The sequence below is a fragment of the Coregonus clupeaformis genome, unplaced genomic scaffold, assembly GCF_020615455.1.
Source record: "Coregonus clupeaformis isolate EN_2021a unplaced genomic scaffold, ASM2061545v1 scaf0004, whole genome shotgun sequence".
In the NCBI taxonomy this organism is placed as follows: domain Eukaryota; kingdom Metazoa; phylum Chordata; class Actinopteri; order Salmoniformes; family Salmonidae; genus Coregonus; species Coregonus clupeaformis.
In genome coordinates this window covers 1,052,923-1,073,191 of record NW_025533459.1, presented here as the reverse complement: position 1 = coordinate 1,073,191, position 20,269 = coordinate 1,052,923, and the positions used below count along the sequence as shown (strand labels likewise).

The following is a 20,269-nucleotide window of genomic DNA, read 5'->3' as shown; positions in this document are numbered from 1 at the left end:
TATAATGCCTTAGAGTCACACTAGGACATCACACCAAACAGGATTAGACTGGTAAAGATATATAATGCCTTAGAGTCACACTAGGACATCACACCAAACAGGATTAGACTGGTAAAGATATATAAGGCCTTAGAGACAAGGGTACTAGAGAACTAGGACATCAGGGGATGTGCTGTGTGTGTCTTAATAATGTGTGTGTGCATGTGTGTTAATGTGTGTGTTAATAATGTGTGTGTGTGTGTGTGTTGCAGCGAAGGACCTTGCTGGTGGAGCCATGGGGAATATCGCTGCTGCCACCGGCCTGGGGAAGAAGGACGAGTTCCCATCTGACATGAACGTACGACTAACACACACACACACACACACACACACACACACACACACACACACACACACACACACACACACACACACACACACACACACACACACACACACACACACACTGCAAACAAACACACACCTCAAACACACACACACTGCAAACAAACACACACCTCAAACACACACACACTGCAAACAAACACACATCTCAAACACACACACACTGCAAACACACACACACCTCAAACACACACACACATTGCAAACAAACACACACCTCAAACACACACACACTGCAAACAAACACACACCTCAAACACACACACACACTGCAAACAAACACACACCTCAAACACACACACACTGCAAACAAACACACATCTCAAACACACACACACTGCAAACAAACACACACCTCAAACACACACACACTGCAAACACACACACACCTCAAACACACACACACCTCAAACACACACACACCTCAAACAAACACACACCTCAAACACACACACACTGCAAACACACACACACCTCAAACACACACACACCTCAAACACACACACACTGCAAACAAACACACACCTCAAACACACACACACTGCAAACAAACACACACCTCAAACACACACACACTGCAAACAAACACACACCTCAAACACACACACACACTGCAAACACACACACACCTCAAACACACACACACCTCAAACACACACACACCCTCAAACAAACACACACCTCAAACACACACACACTGCAAACACACACACACCTCAAACACACACACACCTCAAACACACACACACTGCAAACAAACACACACCTCAAACACACACACACTGCAAACACACACACACCTCAAACAAACACACACCTCAAACACACACACACACTGCAAACAAACACACACCTCAAACACACACACACTGCAAACAAACACACACCTCAAACACACACACACTGCAAACAAACACACACCTCAAACACACACACACTGCAAACAAACACACACACACTGCAAACAAACACACACCTCAAACACACACACACTGCAAACAAACACACACCTCAAACACACACACACTGCAAACAAACACACACCTCAAACACACACACACTGCAAACACACCCACACCTCAAACACACACACAACTCAAACACACACACACCTCAAACACACACACACCTCAAACACACACACACCTCAAACACACACACACCTCAAATACACACACACACACCTCAAACACACACACACACCTCAAACACACACACACACACACACACACATCACCAGCCCCTATATCACTAGTATATAGACTATCACCAGCCCCTAGATCCCTATAGACTATCACCAGCCCCTATATCACTATTATATAGACTATCACCAGCCCCTATATCACTAGTATATAGACTATCACCAGCCCCTATATCACTAGTATATAGACTATCACCAGCCCCTAGATCCCTATAGACTATCACCAGCCCCTATATCACTAGTATATAGACTATCACCAGCCCCTAGATCCCTATAGACTATCACCAGCCCCTATATCACTAGTATATAGACTATCACCAGCCCCTAGATCCCTATAGACTATCACCAGCCCCTAGATCCCTATAGACTATCACCAGCCCCTAGATCCCTATAGACTATCACCAGCCCCTATATCACTAGTATATAGACTATCACCAGCCCTTATATCACTAGTATATAGACTATCACCAGCCCCTATATCACTAGTATATAGACTATCACCAGCCCCTAGATCCCTATAGACTATCACCAGCCCCTATATCACTAGTATATAGACTATCACCAGCCCCTAGATCCCTATAGACTATCACCAGCCCCTAGATCCCTATAGACTATCACCAGCCCCTAGATCCCTATAGACTATCACCAGCCCCTAGATCCCTATAGACTATCACCAGCCCCTAGATCCCTATAGACTATCGGCAGCCCCTAGATCCCTATAGACTATCACCCGCCCCTATATCACTATAGACTATCACCAGCCCCTAGATCCCTATAGACTATCACCAGCCCCTATATCACTATAGACTATCACCAGCCCCTAGATCCCTATAGACTATCACCAGCCCCTATATCACTATAGACTATCACCAGCCCCTATATCACTATAGACTATCACCAGTCCCTAGATCCCTATAGACTATCACCAGCCCCTAGATCCCTATAGACTATCACCAGCCCCTATATCACTATAGACTATCACCAGCCCCTATATCACTATAGACTATCACCAGCCCCTAGATCCCTATAGACTATCACCAGCCCCTATATCCCTATAGACTATCACCAGCCCCTATATCACTATAGACTATCACCAGCCCCTAGATCCCCTATAGACTATCACCAGCCCCTAGATCCCTATAGACTATCACCAGCCCCTAGATCCCTATAGACTATCACCAGCCCCCTAGATCCCTATAGACTATCACCAGCCCCTAGATCCCTATAGACTATCACCAGCCCCTATATCACTATAGACTATCACCAGCCCCTGGATCCCTATAGACTATCACCAGCCCCTAGATCCCTATAGACTATCACCAGCCCCTATATCACTATAGACTATCACCAGCCCCTAGATCCCTATAGACTATCACCAGCCCCTAGATCCCTATAGACTATCACCAGCCCCTAGATCCCTATAGACTATCACCAGCCCCTAGATCCCTATAGACTATCACCAGCCCCTATATCACTATAGACTATCACCAGCCCCTGGATCCCTATAGACTATCACCAGCCCCTAGATCCCTATAGACTATCACCAGCCCCTATATCACTATAGACTATCACCAGCCCCTAGATCCCTATAGACTATCACCAGCCCCTAGATCCCTATAGACTATCACCAGCCCCTAGATCCCTATAGACTATCACCAGCCCCTAGATCCCTATAGACTATCACCAGCCCCTATATCACTATAGACTATCACCAGCCCCTAGATCACTATAGACTATCACCAGCCCCTAGATCACTAGTATATAGACTATCACCAGCCCCTAGATCCCTATAGACTATCACCAGCCCCTATATCCCTATAGACTATCACCAGCCCCTAGATCACTATAGACTATCACCAGCCCCTATATCACTATAGACTATCACCAGCCCCTAGATCCCTATAGACTATCACCAGCCCCTAGATCCCTATAGACTATCACCAGCCCCTATATCACTATAGACTATCACCAGCCCCTAGATCCCTATAGACTATCACCAGCCCCTATATCACTATTAAGTCAAATGGATTTGGCCACTACAGTTCAGGCAGAGACTGAATATGCATCCCAAATGCACCCTATTTTATATACAGTGCACTATTTTTGACCAGAGCCCCACAGGAATAGGATACCATTTGGGACAGTGCCAGATCACAATCAATACCCTGAGCGTTGTTTCAGATAATGGACTCTCTGGTTTAGTGTGTCTTCACTGTCCTCCACTACTGTCTACCGTACGTCTCAAATGACATTATATTCCCTATTTAGTGGACTACCTTTGAATAGATCCATGAAATTCTATTCCCACATCCCTGCCGGCCAAACCCTCCCCTACCCTGGACGACGCTGGACCAATTGTGCGCCGCCCCATGGGTCTCCCGGTCGCGGCCGACTACGACAGAGCCTGGACTCGAACCAGGATCTCTAGTGGCACAGCTAGCACTGCGATGCAGTGCCTTAGACCACTGGCGCTACCTTTGAATAGATCCATGACATTCTATTCCCCATATGGTGCACTAACCTGAGGCTATTGTCAAAAGTAGTACACTACATAGGGAATGGAGTGCCATTCTCTGGTCTAAAGTAGTACACTACATAGGGAATGGAGTGCCATTCTCTGGTCTAAAGTAGTACACTACATAGGGAATGGAGTGCCATTCTCTGGTCTAAAGTAGTACACTACATAGGGAATGGAGTGCCATTCTCTGGTCTAAAGTAGTACACTACATAGGGAATGGAGTGCCATTCTCTGGTCTAAAGTAGTACACTACATAGGGAATGGAGTGCCATTCTCTGGTCTAAAGTAGTACACTACATAGGGAATGGAGTGCCATTCTCTGGTCTAAAGTAGTACACTACATAGGGAATGGAGTGCCATTCTCTGGTCTAAAGTAGTACACTACATAGGGAATGGAGTGCCATTCTCTGGTCTAAAGTAGTACACTACATAGGGAATGGAGTGCCATTCTCTGGTCTAAAGTAGTACACTACATAGGGAATGGAGTGCCATTTGGGAAGTAATATCTGTGATACAGCACACTGTAGGATTATAGTCAATCAATCAAATGTATTTACAGAGCCCTTTTTACATCAGCAGATGTCACAAAGTGCTTATACAGAAACCCAGCCTAAAACCCCAAACAGCAAGCAATGCAGATGTAGTCTTCTCTCTTCTCTGTCACCTGATTATCTTGATTAGCATAGCAGTTAGGAGGGTTTGAAAATACATGGCTCTGACCCACTGGCTTTATTCTCAGGACCCAGAATGCCAGGAGTGTGCAAAGATGTCATCAAGGCAAAGGGTGGCTATTTGAAGAATCTCAAATATAAAATATATTTTGATTTGTTTAACACTCTTTTGGTTACTACATGATACCATATGTGTTATTTAATAGTTTTGATCTCTTCACTATTATTCTACAATGTAGACAATAGTAAAAATAAAGAATTACTATGGCTGAGGACATGAACATGTACAAGAAGTCCTGCTATAACCTCCGCAGAGCCATCAAACGAGCAAAAGGACAATACAGGAATAAGGTGGAATCATATTACACAGGCTCCGACGCCCGCGGCATGTGGCAGGGGCTACAGTCCATTACGGATTACAAAGGAAGACCCAGCCGTGATCTGCCCAACGATGCCTCTCTACCAGACGAACTCAATGCGTTTTATGCACGCTCCGACACAAACAACACTTAGCCATGCACGAGGCCCCCCGCTGACACAGGGGACTGGGTCTCCGAGGCCGACGTGAGTAAGGATTTTAATCAGGTCAACTCTCGTAAACCGCAGGGGCCGGGACAGTATTCCAGGGCGCGTTCTCAGAGCATACGCAGAACTGTTAGCAGGCATATTCACGGTCATTTTCAACCTCTCCTTGTCCCAGTCTGAAATCCCCACATCTCAAGATGACCACCATCATTCCTGTTCCTAAGAACTCTAAGGCTGCCTGACAGAATGACTACCGCCCTCTAGCACTCACATCTGACATCAGGAAGTGCTTTGAAAGGCTGGTTATGGCAAACATGAACTCCATTATCTCAGACACCCTAGACTCACTCCAATTTGCATACCGCCCCAACAGATCGATAGACGATACAATCTCAATTGCACTCCACACTGCCCTCACCTACCTAGATAAGAGGAATACCTATGTGAGAATGCTGTTCATTGACTACAGTTCAGCGTTCAACACCATAGTGTCCTCAAAGCTCATCACTAAGCTAAGGACCCTGGGACTAAACACCTCCCTCTGCAACTGGATCCTGGACTTCCTAATGGGCCGCCCCCAGGTGGTAAGGGTAGGTAACAACACATCCGCCATGCTGATCCTCAACACAGGGGCCCCTCAGGGGTGTGTGCTTAGTCCCCTCCTGTAGTCCCTGTTCACCCACGACTGCGTGGCCAAGCACGACTCCAACACCATCAAGTTTGCTGACGACACGACAGTGGTAGGCCTGATCACCAGCGACGATGAGAGGAGGTCAGTGACCTGGCGGTGTGTTGCCAGGACAACAGCCACTCCCTCAACGTCAGTAAGACCAAGGAGCTGATTGTGGACTCCATCTCAATCGACGGGGCTGCAGTGGAGCAGGTCGAGAGATTAAAGTTCCTTGGTGTCCAAATCACTAAGGACTTTAAATGGTTCACACAAACAAACAGTATTAAAGGTGTGACAGTTCCTCTTCCCCCTCAGAAGGTTGAAAAGATTTGCCATGGGCCCTCAAATCCTACAAAAGTTATACAGCTGCACCATTGAGAGCATCTTGACTGGCTGCATCACTGCTTGGTATGGAAACAGCACCGCCCTCGATCACATGGCGCTACTGAGGGGGGTGTGGACAGCCCAGTACATCACTGGGGCCGAGCTCCCTGCCATCCAGGACCTCTATATCAGGCTGTGTGAAAGGAAAGCCCGGAAAATTATTAAAGACTCCAGCCACCCAAGCCATAAGACTGTTCTCTCTGCTCCCGCACGGGAAGCGGTACCGGAGCATCAAGTCTGACACCAACAGGCACCTGAACAGCTTCTATCCCCAAGCCATAAGACTGCTGAATAGCTAACAAAACGGCTACACGGATTATCTGAGCTGACCCTTCTCTTTTATTTGTATGCACACTCACACACTCCCTCTATGCACACTCACACACTCCCTCTATGCACACTCTACACACTCACACACACATACACACACACACACACTTCATTTGCTCACACACATAACACGCACACAAATTCATACTGACTCTATACACACTCACAGACTCACATAAAATCATCATATACGCTGCTGCTACTCTGTTTCTCATCTATCCTGATGCCTAGTCATCTTACCCCTATACATATCTACCCCTACCACTCCAGTATCCCTGCACATTGTTAATATGGTATTGGCACTGACCCTGGAACTGTCCCTGTATATAGCTACTGACCCTGGAACTGTATATAGCTACTGACCCTGGAACTGTCCCTGTATATAGCTACTGACCCTGGAACTGACCCTGTATATAGCTACTGACCCTGGAACTGTCCCTGTATATAGCTACTGACCCTGGAACTGACCCTGTATATAGCTACTGACCCTGGAACTGTATATAGCTACTGACCCTGGAACTGACCCTGTATATAGCTACTGACCCTGGAACTCACCCTGTATATAGCTACTGACCCTGGAACTGACCCTGTATATAGCTACTGACCCTGGAACTGTCCCTGTATATAGCTACTGACCCTGGAACTGACCCTGTATATAGCTACTGACCCTGGAACTGACCCTGTATATAGCTACTGACCCTGGAACTGACCCTGTATATAGCTACTGACCCTGGAACTGTCCCTGTATATAGCTACTGACCCTGGAACTGTCCCTGTATATAGCTACTGACCCTGGAACTGACCCTGTATATAGCTACTGACCCTGGAACTGACCCTGTATATAGCTACTGACCCTGGAACTGTCCCTGTACACAGCTACTGACCCTGGAACTGACCCTGTATATAGCTACTGACCCTGGAACTGACCCTGTATATAGCTACTGACCCTGGAACTGTATATAGCTACTGACCCTGGAACTGTCCCTGTATATAGCTACTGACCCTGGAACTGACCCTGTATATAGCTACTGACCCTGGAACTGTCCCTGTACATAGCTACTGACCCTGGAACTGACCCTGTATATAGCTACTGACCCTGGAACTGTCCCTGTATATAGCTACTGACCCTGGAACTGTCCCTGTATATAGCTACTGACCCTGGAACTGACCCTGTATATAGCTACTGACCCTGGAACTGACCCTGTATATAGCTACTGACCCTGGAACTGTCCCTGTATATAGCTACTGACCCTGGAACTGACCCTGTATATAGCTACTGACCCTGGAACTGTTCCTGTATATAGCTACTGACCCTGGAACTGTCCCTGTATATAGCTACTGACCCTGGAACTGACCCTGTATATAGCTACTGACCCTGGAACTGTCCCTGTATATAGCTACTGACCCTGGAACTGACCCTGTATATAGCTACTGACCCTGGAACTGTATATAGCTACTGACCCTGGAACTGTCCCTGTATATAGCTACTGACCCTGGAACTGACCCTGGAACTGACCCTGTATATAGCTACTGACCCTGGAACTGACCCTGTATATAGCTACTGACCCTGGAACTGACCCTGTATATAGCTACTGACCCTGGAACTGTCCCTGTACATAGCTACTGACCCTGGAACTGACCCTGGAACTGTCCCTGTATATAGCTACTGACCCTGGAACTGACCCTGTATATAGCTACTGACCCTGGAACTGTCCCTGTATATAGCTACTGACCCTGGAACTGTATATAGCTACTGACCCTGGAACTGACCCTGTATATAGCTACTGACCCTGGAACTGACCCTGTATATAGCTACTGACCCTGGAACTGTAAATAGCTACGATAAATGTCAATAGATTGCGATAGATTTTCTGTTAATTACCAAAATTACTGAAGATTACGGTAGCTTTGGTAAACTACCGGTAGTTTTCCAACCCTAAGCGGGAGTCATTGCTTTCCTCTTGGGTACACCTCTTAGTGTAGGATACTTGGGGTCAGCTGCTATGCTACAATAGGTGTTTACACCAGACCTGCACTGTCTGTGCCAGGGGTCAATTCCGTTTAAATTCCAGTCAATTCAGAAATTGAACCAAATTCCAATTCCAAATTTTCTTCATTGAAAAGCATGAAAGACAATTGGAATCGGAATTTCAGTGTACATCCTGAATTGACCGGAATTGAAATGGAATTGGACCCCAACCCATTATCATCAAGTGGACACAGTACTTACGCTGTGTTTCTGTATCTCTCCCTAACGGTTCACCAACACTTTATTTATTTTCTTTTGTAAAATGAAAAGTAGGCATTGTGGTGAAACAGGACGTGTGTTAGTGTTGTTTTACGATGGTGAATGTGTGTGTGTCCACAGCCTGAGGAGTATGGACAGGACGCCATGGAAGGAGAGCCACAGGGAGGTCATCTGGAGGGAGAGACATATGATGAGAACCAGCAGGTAGGGGGGATAACACACACAGACACACAGAGAAACACACACACACACACACACACACAGAAACACACACACACACACACACACACACACAGAGAAACACACACACACACACACACACACACACACACACACAGAGAAACACACACACACACACACACACAGAAACACACACACACACACACACACACACAGAGAAACACACACACACACACACACACACACACACACACACAGAGAAACACACACACACACACACACACACACACACACACACACACACACACACACACACACACACACACACACACACACACACACACACACACACACACACACACACACACACACACACACACACACACACACACACACACACACAGAGAAACACACACACACACACACACACACACACACACACAGAGAAACACACACACACACACAGAGAAACACACACACACACACACACAGAGAAACACACACACACACACACAGAGAGAAAACACACACACACACAGAGAAACACACACACAGAGAAACACACACACAGAGAAACACACACACACACACACACAGAGAAACACACACACACACACACAGAGAAACACACACACACACACAGAGAAACACACACACACACACACGAGAAACACACACACACACACACAGAGAAACACACACACACACACACAGAGAAACGCACACACACACACACACACACAGAGAAACGCACACACATGCACACTAGAGACATTAATTTTAAGCCTGAGTCCTACCCAGGCGCGATTACTCCTTCCAAATTTAAAGGCCCCATCCCTGCCCAAAACCCCAAATCAGAAATAACTTCCTCTGTTAGTGAAACCATTAGCTGCTCCTCTCTGTCTGTCACTCGGTCCCTGCGCACGGCTCGCTCTGCATGCGCTCTGCTCATGACGCTCTAAGTCTGTGAGTATCCATAGCAACGGCTCCACTTAGGCTGCTCCGAAGAAGAGACATGAGAGAGCAGTGAGCTGTTAGCTCCTTTTCATCACTCTAAAATCAAGGAATATTATTATTTTCTGTGAAATAATCTCTCCTGTCCTGTATTTGTCGAGGTTGAAGCGCTTCTGACACCATGTTATGATCTTAGTCAGGTATGTCTGTACTGAGTAGCGGAGCACGAGCAAATGACTCAACTTCTAAATGTTAGTGATGGATTTAGTGATGCCCGAGCCCTAACCCGATGTATAATATCTGGGCCCTGTCGGGCTTGGGTCGGGTATCAGAGCTCTAATGTACACTCTCACACACATGCACGCATATACACACATACACAGTGTCAGGGGTAAAGCGTTACACAATAATATTACTTTTATGCGTAATGGAGTTATATAACTGTGTTTCTGTCTTCAAATATTAACTACTTTTTCTAGTAACGTGCCCGCTACTTTCAGAAAACATTTCCTTTCCGGGCGCAGTGTTTCCATGATCCAATCTCGACTTGTTTCCTCATTTAGTTATCAAGCCAGCGGAGAAAAGCTGTTCGGAGAATGTCATGACAGCTGCCGTAAAAATGGAGAGAGGGCGCACCTCTGATCTTTGCCGTTGATCACTTCTGTCATAGCAAAGGCCGTTAGTGCTTCAGTGTCCAGTGGGAAGTGTGCTAGCTAGCTATCCATCTCTATGCCAGTGGTTTAAAAAGTTTCCCACCGCGAGGATAGCCAGCAGGACTGACCGGTCAGTGTGATAATGCCATTTTGGACAGTAGAGAATCTGCGTCAAATAGCCTTGTCTAATCATAATGTTATATGGCATTATCTATTCATACAGATTATACATTATCATAACACGTTGTTACTAGATAAACCTGATAGAGAAATAGAGCCCATATAGTGGGGGAAAAAAGTATTTAGTCAGCCACCAATTGTGCAAGTTCTCCCACTTAAAAAGATGAGAGAGGCCTGTCATTTTTATCATAGGTACACGTCAACTATGACAGACAAATTGAGAAAAAATTATCCAGAAAATGACATTGTAGGATTTTTAATGAATTAATTTGTAAATTATGGTGGAAAATAAGTATTTGGTCACCTACAAACAAGCAAGATTTCTGGCTCTCACAGACCTGTAACTTCTTCTTTAAGAGGCTCCTCTGTCCTCCACTCGTTACCTGTATTAATGGCACCTGTTTGAACTTGTTGATTAAAAGACACCTGTCCACAACCTCAAACAGTCACACTCCAAACTCCACTATGGCCAATACCAAAGAGCGGTCAAAGGACACCAGAAACAAAATTGTAGACCTGCACCAGGCTGGGAAGACTGAATCTGCAATAGGTAAGCAGCTTGGTTTGAAGAAATCAACTGTGGGAGCAATTATTAGGAAATGGAAGACATACAAGACCACTGATAATCTCCCTCGATCTGGGGCTCCACGCAAGATCTCACCCTGTGGGGTCAAAATGATCACAAGAACGGTGAGCAAAAATCCCAGAACCACACGGGGGGACCTAGTGAATGACCTGCAGAGAGCTGGGACCAAAGTAACAAAGCCTACCATCAGTAACACACTACGCCGCCAGCGACTCAAATCCTGCAGTGCCAGACGTGTCCCCCTGCTTAAGCCAGTACATGTCCAGGCCCGTCTGAAGTTTGCTAGAGTGCATTTGGATGATCCAGAAGAGGATTGGGAGAATGTCATATGGTCAGATGAAACCAAAATATAACTTTTTGGTAAAAACTCAACTCGTCGTGTTTGGAGGACAGAGAATGCTGAGTTGCATCCAAAGAACACCATACCTACTGTGAAGCATGGGGGTGGAAACATCATGCTTTGGGGCTGTTTTTCTGCAAAGGGACCAGGACGACTGATCCGTGTAAAGGAAAGAATGAATGGGGCCATGTATCGTGAGATTTTGAGTGAAAACCTCCTTCCATCAGAAAGGGCATTGAAGAAGAAACGTGGCTGGGTCTTTCAGCATGACAATGATCCCAAACACACCGCCCGGGCAACGAAGGAGTGGCTTCGTAAGAAGCATTTCAAGGTCCTGGAGTGGCCTAGCCAGTCTCCAGATCTCAACCCCATAGAAAATCTTTGGAGGGAGTTGAAAGTCTGTGTTGCCCAGCGACAGCCCCAAAACATCACTGCTCTAGAGGACATCTGCATGGAGGAATGGGCCAAAATACCAGCAACAGTGTGTGAAAACCTTGTGAAGACTTACAGAAAACGTTTGACCTGTCATTGCCAACAAAGGGTATATAACAAAGTATTGAGAAACTTTTGTTATTGACCAAATACTTATTTTCCACCATAATTTGCAAATAAATTCATAAAAAATCCTACAATGTGATTTTCTGGATATTTTTTTCTCATTTTGTCTGTCATAGTTGACGTGTACCTATGATGAAAATTACAGGCCTCTCTCATCTTTTTAAGTGGGAGAACTTGCACAATTGGTGGCTGACTAAATACTTTTTTTCCCCCACTGTATATGGCATTATCTATTCATACAGATTATACATTATCATAACACGTTGTATAGAGACAGGCTTTCAATTTCATTAATCATGAGTCAGTGCACAATGGCTGCAGTGTTGTGGATGATCAATTGGGACCACTTTTGTGCTATCAAGCCAAAGGAGCAGCCAGGGAATTGTTGATTTCGATGGGTGACATTACAGAAAGGTAGGCCGGTATTTTTCTTGTCTCGTAAGTAAGTGAATGAAAACCTACAGATAGCCTACATTTCATGAGTGCATATACAGTTCTCTTGAGTCGCGGAGGGGCCACTGGGCCAGGCTACGGGTGGACTCTCGCATAGGCTAATCTTTCCCGCAAATGTAGCCTACTCCAAAATTCTGACGTTTAAAACAGTACATCAGACTACACCATTAAAAGGTAATAAAAGTTGTGACCAAGATGTTTCTGATCGGGTCGAAGATTATTTTGAATGAATTTGGTGACATATAGTAGTAATATAATAATAATTTAATATTATAATTATAATTTAGTAGTCTATTTTTGGTAATAGTGCGTGGCTCGTCTCGCTCCCTCTGACAGTCAAACAAACGGTTTTGAGTTTTTTTTTTTGTTGCTTTTGTTCCATGTAATGAGGAATATGGAATAAACTAATTTTTTCAAGCAACGACTCCAAACTACACACACACACACACACACACACACACACACACACACACACACACACACACACACACACACACACACACACACACACACACACACACACACACACACACACACACACACACACACACACACTAGGACTAGGTCAAATATGTGTAAAATACTTTAAAATACTTGCACCTGGTTTATCTTAGGGTTTTGTGCACCTGGTTTATCTTAGGGTTTTGTGCACCTGGTTTATCTTAGGGTTTTGTGCACCTGGTTTATCTTAGGGTTTTGTGCACCTGGTTTATCTTAGGGTTTTGTGCACCTGGTTTATCTTAGGGTTTTGTGCACCTGGTTTATCTTAGGGTTTTGTGCTCCTGGTTTATCTTAGGGTTTTGCACTATTGGGACTAGTCCATTTGGTTCTACTGCACCGGGGAAACTCAACAGTAGAACTCTGTACTGTGTCAGTTGGTGCTTTGTCTCTCTCAATAGGTTTAGACGTGAGATACATTTTTGACAAGTAAAATGCCAGATAGACAGGTGGGCATAAAACCTCCAATATTTGGATGGTGTGTGTGTGTGTGTGTGTGTGTGTGTGTGTGTGTGTGTGTGTGTGTGTTGGTGGGTGGTGTTTTTTGTGTTGTGTGTGTGTGTGTGTGTGTGTGTGTGTGTGTGTGTGTGTGTGTGTGTGTGTGTGTGTGTGTGTGTGTGTGTGTGTGTGTGTGTGTGTGTGGTGTGTGTGTGTGTGTGTGTGTGTGTGTGTGTGTGTGTGTGTGTGTGTGTGTGTGTGTGTGTGTGTGTGTGTGAGTGTGTGGTGTGTGTGTGTGTGTGTGTCTCAGAGGCTGACACAGAGGGTTATTTTGGGAAGGCAGCTCTCAAGGGCAAAACAAACTGTACTGAATGGATTCATTTCTCAAGGGCAAAGCACAGAGTACCCAATCGATTCATCTGAAACCTGAGAATCAGCAGGGAACCAATGACGAATCAATGAATCTCAATGGAGTAATCTTCAATGAACGGTTCAGAACCAATTCAGTGGTTTATCAACAGTGATGTCCTTCTGCTCTACATAAATAATGTATCATACAAATCAATTATAGAAAAAAAGACTACAATTGAATCTCTCTTCTGTTTAACGCAAATGACTCCTGTAATATTAAATTGGATAACCTCATAGTATGAAGAGGCAACACATCCGTATCCCTCCCTATCCTTCCTCATCTCTCTCTCTCTCTCTCTCTCTCTCTCTCTCTCTCTCTCTCTCTCTCTCTCTCTCTCTCTCTCTCTCTCTCTCTCTCTCTCTCTCTCTCTCTCTCTCTCTCTCTCTCTCTCTCTCTCTCTCTCTCTCTCTGTCTCTCTCTCTCTCTCTCTCTCTCTCTCTGTCTCTCTCTCTCTCTCTCTCTCTCTGTCTCTCTCTCTCTCTCTCTCTCTCTCTCTCTCTCTCTCTCTCTCTCTCTCTCTCTCTCTCTTTCTCTCTTTTGCTCCTCCATCTCTCTCTCTCTCTATCTCTCCCTCCCTCCCTCTCTCTCTCTCTCTCTCTCTCTCTCTCTCTCTCTCTCTCTCTCTCTCTCTCTCTCTCTCTCTCTCTCTCTCTCTCTCTCTCTCTCTCTCTCTCTCTCTCTCTCTCTCTTTCCCTCCTCCATCTCTCTTTTCTCTCCCTCCCTCTCTCTCTCTCTCTCTCTCTCTCTCTCTCTCTCTCTCTCTCTCTCTCTCTCTCTCTCTCTCTTTCCCTCTTCCATTTCTCTCTCTCTCCCTCCATCTCTCTCTCTCTCTCTCCCTCCTCCATCTCTCTCTCTCCCTCCTCTCTCTCTCCCTCCTCCATCTCTCTCTCTCCCTCCTCTCTCTCTCTCCCTCCTCCATCTCTCTCTCTCTCTCCCTCCTCCATCTCTCTTTCTCTCTCACTCTCCACCATCCCCCCATTGCTCTCGCCTCCTCCCCCTTCTCCTCTGTCTCCTCCGTCTCCACATCTCTCTCTCTCTCTCTCTCTCTCTCTCTCTCCATCATCCACCATCTTAAAGCAGCGTGCTAGCTCTAGCTGAACGGGGTGTGGTGGTGGTGGTGGTGGTGACGTCATGAGTTGCAATGCATTGTGGGTAGTGTCAGAGGACATTGCTGTAAACACGTAGCCTTTCTGTACAGCTGCTCTGTCTGACCCTCTACATAGTCATAGTTACAATGTGGATGTAATATGTGTCCCATCAATAACCACACATTATTTTCCATACATTAATTTATTTAAGGCATCATTATATGAGTACAAGTGTCTGTTAACATGAAGATGTTAGAGTTGGTTAGTGTACTAACGAGAGGATGCTACTATGGTTTCCTCTACTGTGTCCTGGGTGCTGCTGTTATACTTTATGTTAGCCAGTGCTGCCCTCTGGTGGGTAGACTGAAGTATTGACACTGGAGTGAAGCTGATAATATTGGGGAGCCCCCGACCAGGACTCGAACCCCGCTCCAGTGCACTGTCAAGAGATCTGAAGATCTTGGCGAGGTCGCTAGGTGTTGTGTTAAGGTCGCTAACGCTGTAATCGTTATACTGTAGTGTAATGATCATTTTTCTTACCCTGTCAGGTGAAAAGAGAACATTGTGTCCTCATTGCCAGGTTGTCTTCATTTTAGACTTGATGTGATTTGTTAGGTTAGATCACGCTGGGTGAGAGCTTATCTGACGAGATCCAACAATTCCACTTATGTCTGTTTCTTCCATAATTCTGCTTATGTGAACTCTGTGTTCCAAATGGCACCCTATTGGCACCCTATTGGCACCCTATGAAGGGAATATGGTACCATTTGGAACACAGACTCTCTCTGAGCTCTGTCTCCCTCTCCTCTTTATTTAAATACTGTCTCCCTCTCCTCTCTATTTAAATACTGTCTCTCTCTATAAATACTGTCTCTCTCTATTGAAATACTGTCTCTCTCTATTTAAATACTGTCTCTCTCTATTTAAATACTGTCTCTCTCTATTTAAATACTGTCTCTCTCTATTTAAATACTGTCTCTCTCTATTTAAATACTGTCTCTCTCTATTTAAATACTGTCTCTCTCTATTTAAATACTGTCTCCCTCTCTGAGATCTGTCTCATTCTATTTAAATACTGTCTCCCTGTCTGAGCTCTGTCTCTCTCTCTTCTCTCCAAGGAGCAGGGCCAGGACTACGAACCAGAAGCATAAAATCATCATTCCAAATCTCCATCCAACCAGCAGCACAATTTATTACAACAAAAAGGACAAACGCTGAAATTACCACAATAATACAAATCTAATCCTGTTGCAAAAAAGTACAAAAACCACAAACAAGCATTCCAGTTGAGAAAAATGTTCTTCCTTCTTCTTCAAGACAAATCTTTTATGATAATCGATGCTATATTGTAAATGTCATGTTACTTCTGTAATGTGTTGGGTCTTGTAGTTGTTTCTTGAGGTGTAGAAGCCACCCGCAGTCTCAAGTCTTGTTTCCTTGATTCCCTCCCAATGGAACGAGACCCCGGACCAGGCCTGGCTTGTGACCATAGAAATACAATCCATAGAACAGGCCTCCCCATTCAAGATTGGACTGTATTTCTATGCGTGTGACTCTTTGTACTCTTTGTGTGTTTCTGTATTTATAAATGTGCGATAATAATATATGTGTTATTCTAATCTTTCAACAACGACGTTGGGAGCGGAAGAAAAGTATAAATCCATTTTCAAACAGATATTGACTACTACCAATAATATTCTATAAGTTGTGTACAATGCCTGTTTATGGGTTCTCGTTTTTATTTATTTAATGTTTTTCAAGTAAGAGTTTTATACATTGTATCTTTATAGTTGCTTGTGAAATCATTCCGGTGGAACTATCTGTTTAGAAATGGACAAACTACATGTTTGTGTGTGTGTGTTTGTATGTACTGAAGATTTTAACAAGTTAAAGTCAGTATATTACGTCTTGAAATCATAATGGTTGTCAGATCAATATGTGCTTTAAAATGCAGGACTTGTCAATAGAAAGGTTTATGTGTCAAAGCAGACAAACTAACACACCCTCTGTAAATAAAAAAAGTGAGAAAAAAGAAACCAAGTGTTGGTTGTTTATTAGAATGTCAATGTTCAAACCTGTCTGTCTGTCTGTCTGTCTGTCTGTCTGTCTGTCTGTCTGTCTGTCTGTCTGTCTGTCTGTCTGTCTGTCTGTCTGTCTGTCTGTCTGTCTGTCTGTCTGTCTGTCTGTCTGTCTGGGACAGAGGACCAGAGAGACAGGGGACAGAGGACCAGAGAGACAGATATAGAAACCACAGAGACGGGGGACAGAGGACCAGAGAGACAGATATAGAAACCACAGAGACAGGGACAGAGGACCAGAGAGACAGATATAGAAACCACAGAGACGGGGGACAGAGGACCAGAGAGACAGATATAGAAACCACAGAGACGGGGGACAGAGGACCAGAGAGACAGATATAGAAACCACAGAGACAGGGACAGAGGACCAGAGAGACAGATATAGAAACCACAGAGACAGGGACAGAGGACCAGAGAGACAGATATAGAAACCACAGAGACAGGGGACAGAGGACCAGAGAGACAGAGATACAGTGAGGGAAAAAAGTATTTGATCCCCTGCTGATTTTGTACGTTTGCCCACTGACAAAGACGTGATCAGTCTATAATTTTAATGGTAGGTTTATTTGAACAGTGAGAGACAGAAAAACAACAAAATCCAGAAAAACACATGTCAAAAATGTTATAAATTGATTTGCATTTTAATGAGGGAAATAAGTATTTGACCCCTCTGTAAAACATGACTTAGGACTTGGTGGCATAACCCTTGTTGGCAATCACAGAGGTCAGACGTTTCTTGTAGTTGGCCACCAGGTTTGCACACATCTCAGGAGGGATTTTGTCCCACTACTCTTTGCAGATCTTCTCCAAGTCATTAAGGTTTCGAGGCTGACGTTTGGTAACTCGAACCTTCAGCTCCCTCCACAGATTTTCTATGGGATTAAGGTCTGGAGACTGGATAGGCCACTCCAGGACCTTAATGTGCTTCTTCTTGAGCCACTCCTTTGTTGCCTTGGCCGTGTTTTTTGGGTCATTGTCAAGCTAGAATACCCATCCACGACCGATTTTCAATGCCCTGGCTGAGGGAAGGAGGTTCTCACCCAAGATTTGACGGTACATGGCCCCGTCCATCGTCCCTTTGATACGGTGAAGTTGTCCTGTCCCCTTAGCAGAAAAACACCCCTAAAGCATAATGTTTCCACCTCCATGTTTGACGGTGGGGATGGTGTTCTTGGGGTCATAGGCAGTATTCCTCCTCCTCCAAACACGGCGAGTTGAGTTGAAGCCAAAGAGCTCGATTTTGGTCTCATCTGACCACAACACTTTCACCCAGTTCTCCTCTGAATCATTCAGACGTTCATTGGCAAACTTCAGACAGCCCTGTATATGTGCTTTCTTGAGCAGGGGGACCTTGCAGGCGCTGCAGGATTTCAGTCCTTCACGGGGTAGTGCGTTAACAATTGTTTTCTTGGTGACTATGGTCCCAGCTGCCTTGAGATCATTGACAATATCCTCCCGTATAGTTCTGGGCTGATTCCTCACCATTCTCATGATCATTGCAACTCCACGAGGTGAGATCTTGCATGGAGCCCCAGGCCGAGGGAGATTGACAGTTATTTTGTGTTTCTTCCATTTGCGAATAATCGCACCAACTGTTGTCACCTTCTCACCAAGCTGCTTGGCGATGGTCTTGTAGCCCATTCCAGCCTTGTGTAGGTCTACAATCTTGTCCCTGACATTATTGGAGAGCTCTTTGGTCTTGGCCATGGTGGAGAGTTTGGAATCTGATTGATTGATTGCTTCTGTGGACAGGTGTCTTTTATACAGGTAACAAGCTGAGATTAGGAGCACTCCCTTTAAGAGTGTACTCCTAATCTCAGCTCGTTACCTGTATAAAAGACACCTGGGAGCCAGAAATCTTTCTGATTGAGAGGGGGTCAAATACTTATTTCCCTCATTAAAATGCAAATCAATTTATAACATTTTTGACATGCGTTTTTCTGGATTTTGTTGTTGTTATTCTGTCTCTCACTGTTCAAATAAACCTACCATTAAAATTATAGACTGATCATTTCTTTGTCAGTGGGCAAACGTACAAAATCAGCAGGGGATCAAATACTTATTTCCCTCACTGTAGAAACCACCATGGCCTCTTTTAAGAAATATTTTTCTTACTTCTAAAGGGCTCCACGCAATCAGCAGCCAAGGGAGTCACAGAGCATGCAGGTATGGTGTGGAACAAGAGCTGTTGGGTTCGTTAGACCTACTCTGACAATATACAGTGGGGGAAAAAAGTATTTAGTCAGCCACCAATTGTGCAAGTTCTCCCACTTAAAAAGATGAGAGAGGCCTGTAATTTTTATCATAGGTACACGTCAACTATGACAGACAAAATGAGAATTTTATTTTCAGAAAATCACATTGTAGGATTTTTTACAAATTTATTTGCAAATTATAGTGGAAAATAAGTATTTGGTCAATAACAAAAGTTTCTCAATACTTGGTTATATACCCTTTGTTGGCAATGACACAGGTCAAACGTTTTCTGTAAGTCTTCACAAGGTTTTCACACACTGTTGCTGGTATTTTGGCCCATTCCTCCATGCAGATGTCCTCTAGAGCAGTGATGTTTTGGGGCTGTCGCTGGGCAACACGGACTTTCAACTCCCTCCAAAGATTTTCTATGGGGTTGAGATCTGGAGACTGGCTAGGCCACTCCAGGACCTTGAAATGCTTCTTACGAAGCCACTCCTTCGTTGCCCGGGCGGTGTGTTTGGGATCATTGTCATGCTGAAAGACCCAGCCACGTTTCATCTTCAATGCCCTTGCTGATGGAAGGAGGTTTTCACTCAAAATCTCACGATACATGGCCCCATTCATTCTTTCCTTTACACGGATCAGTCGTCCTGGTCCCTTTGCAGAAAAACAGCCCCAAAGCATGATGTTTCCACCCCCATGCTTCACAGTAGGTATGGTGTTC

The 20,269-nt window shown here is 44.8% G+C and overlaps 1 protein-coding gene across 4 annotated transcripts in view; it reads left to right on the top strand.

Annotated features, from left to right (window-relative positions):
- The window catches only part of LOC121538382 (beta-synuclein-like), a 46,971-nt gene extending 29,664 nt beyond the window's left edge, over positions 1–17,307 (top strand). For 2 of the 4 annotated variants that reach the window (XM_041846323.2, XM_041846332.2), the window contains exons 4-6: positions 252–337; positions 9,052–9,135; positions 16,390–17,307. In XM_041846323.2, coding sequence (XP_041702257.1) covers positions 252–337; positions 9,052–9,135; positions 16,390–16,422 — 203 coding nt within the window. In that variant the 3' untranslated portion in view covers positions 16,423–17,307. The remainder of the gene's footprint in view (positions 1–251; positions 338–9,051; positions 9,136–16,389) is intronic. The other 2 variants (XM_041846340.2, XM_041846349.2) reach the window with 2 other exon arrangements.
- The last annotated feature ends 2,962 nt before the right edge of the window (positions 17,308–20,269 follow it).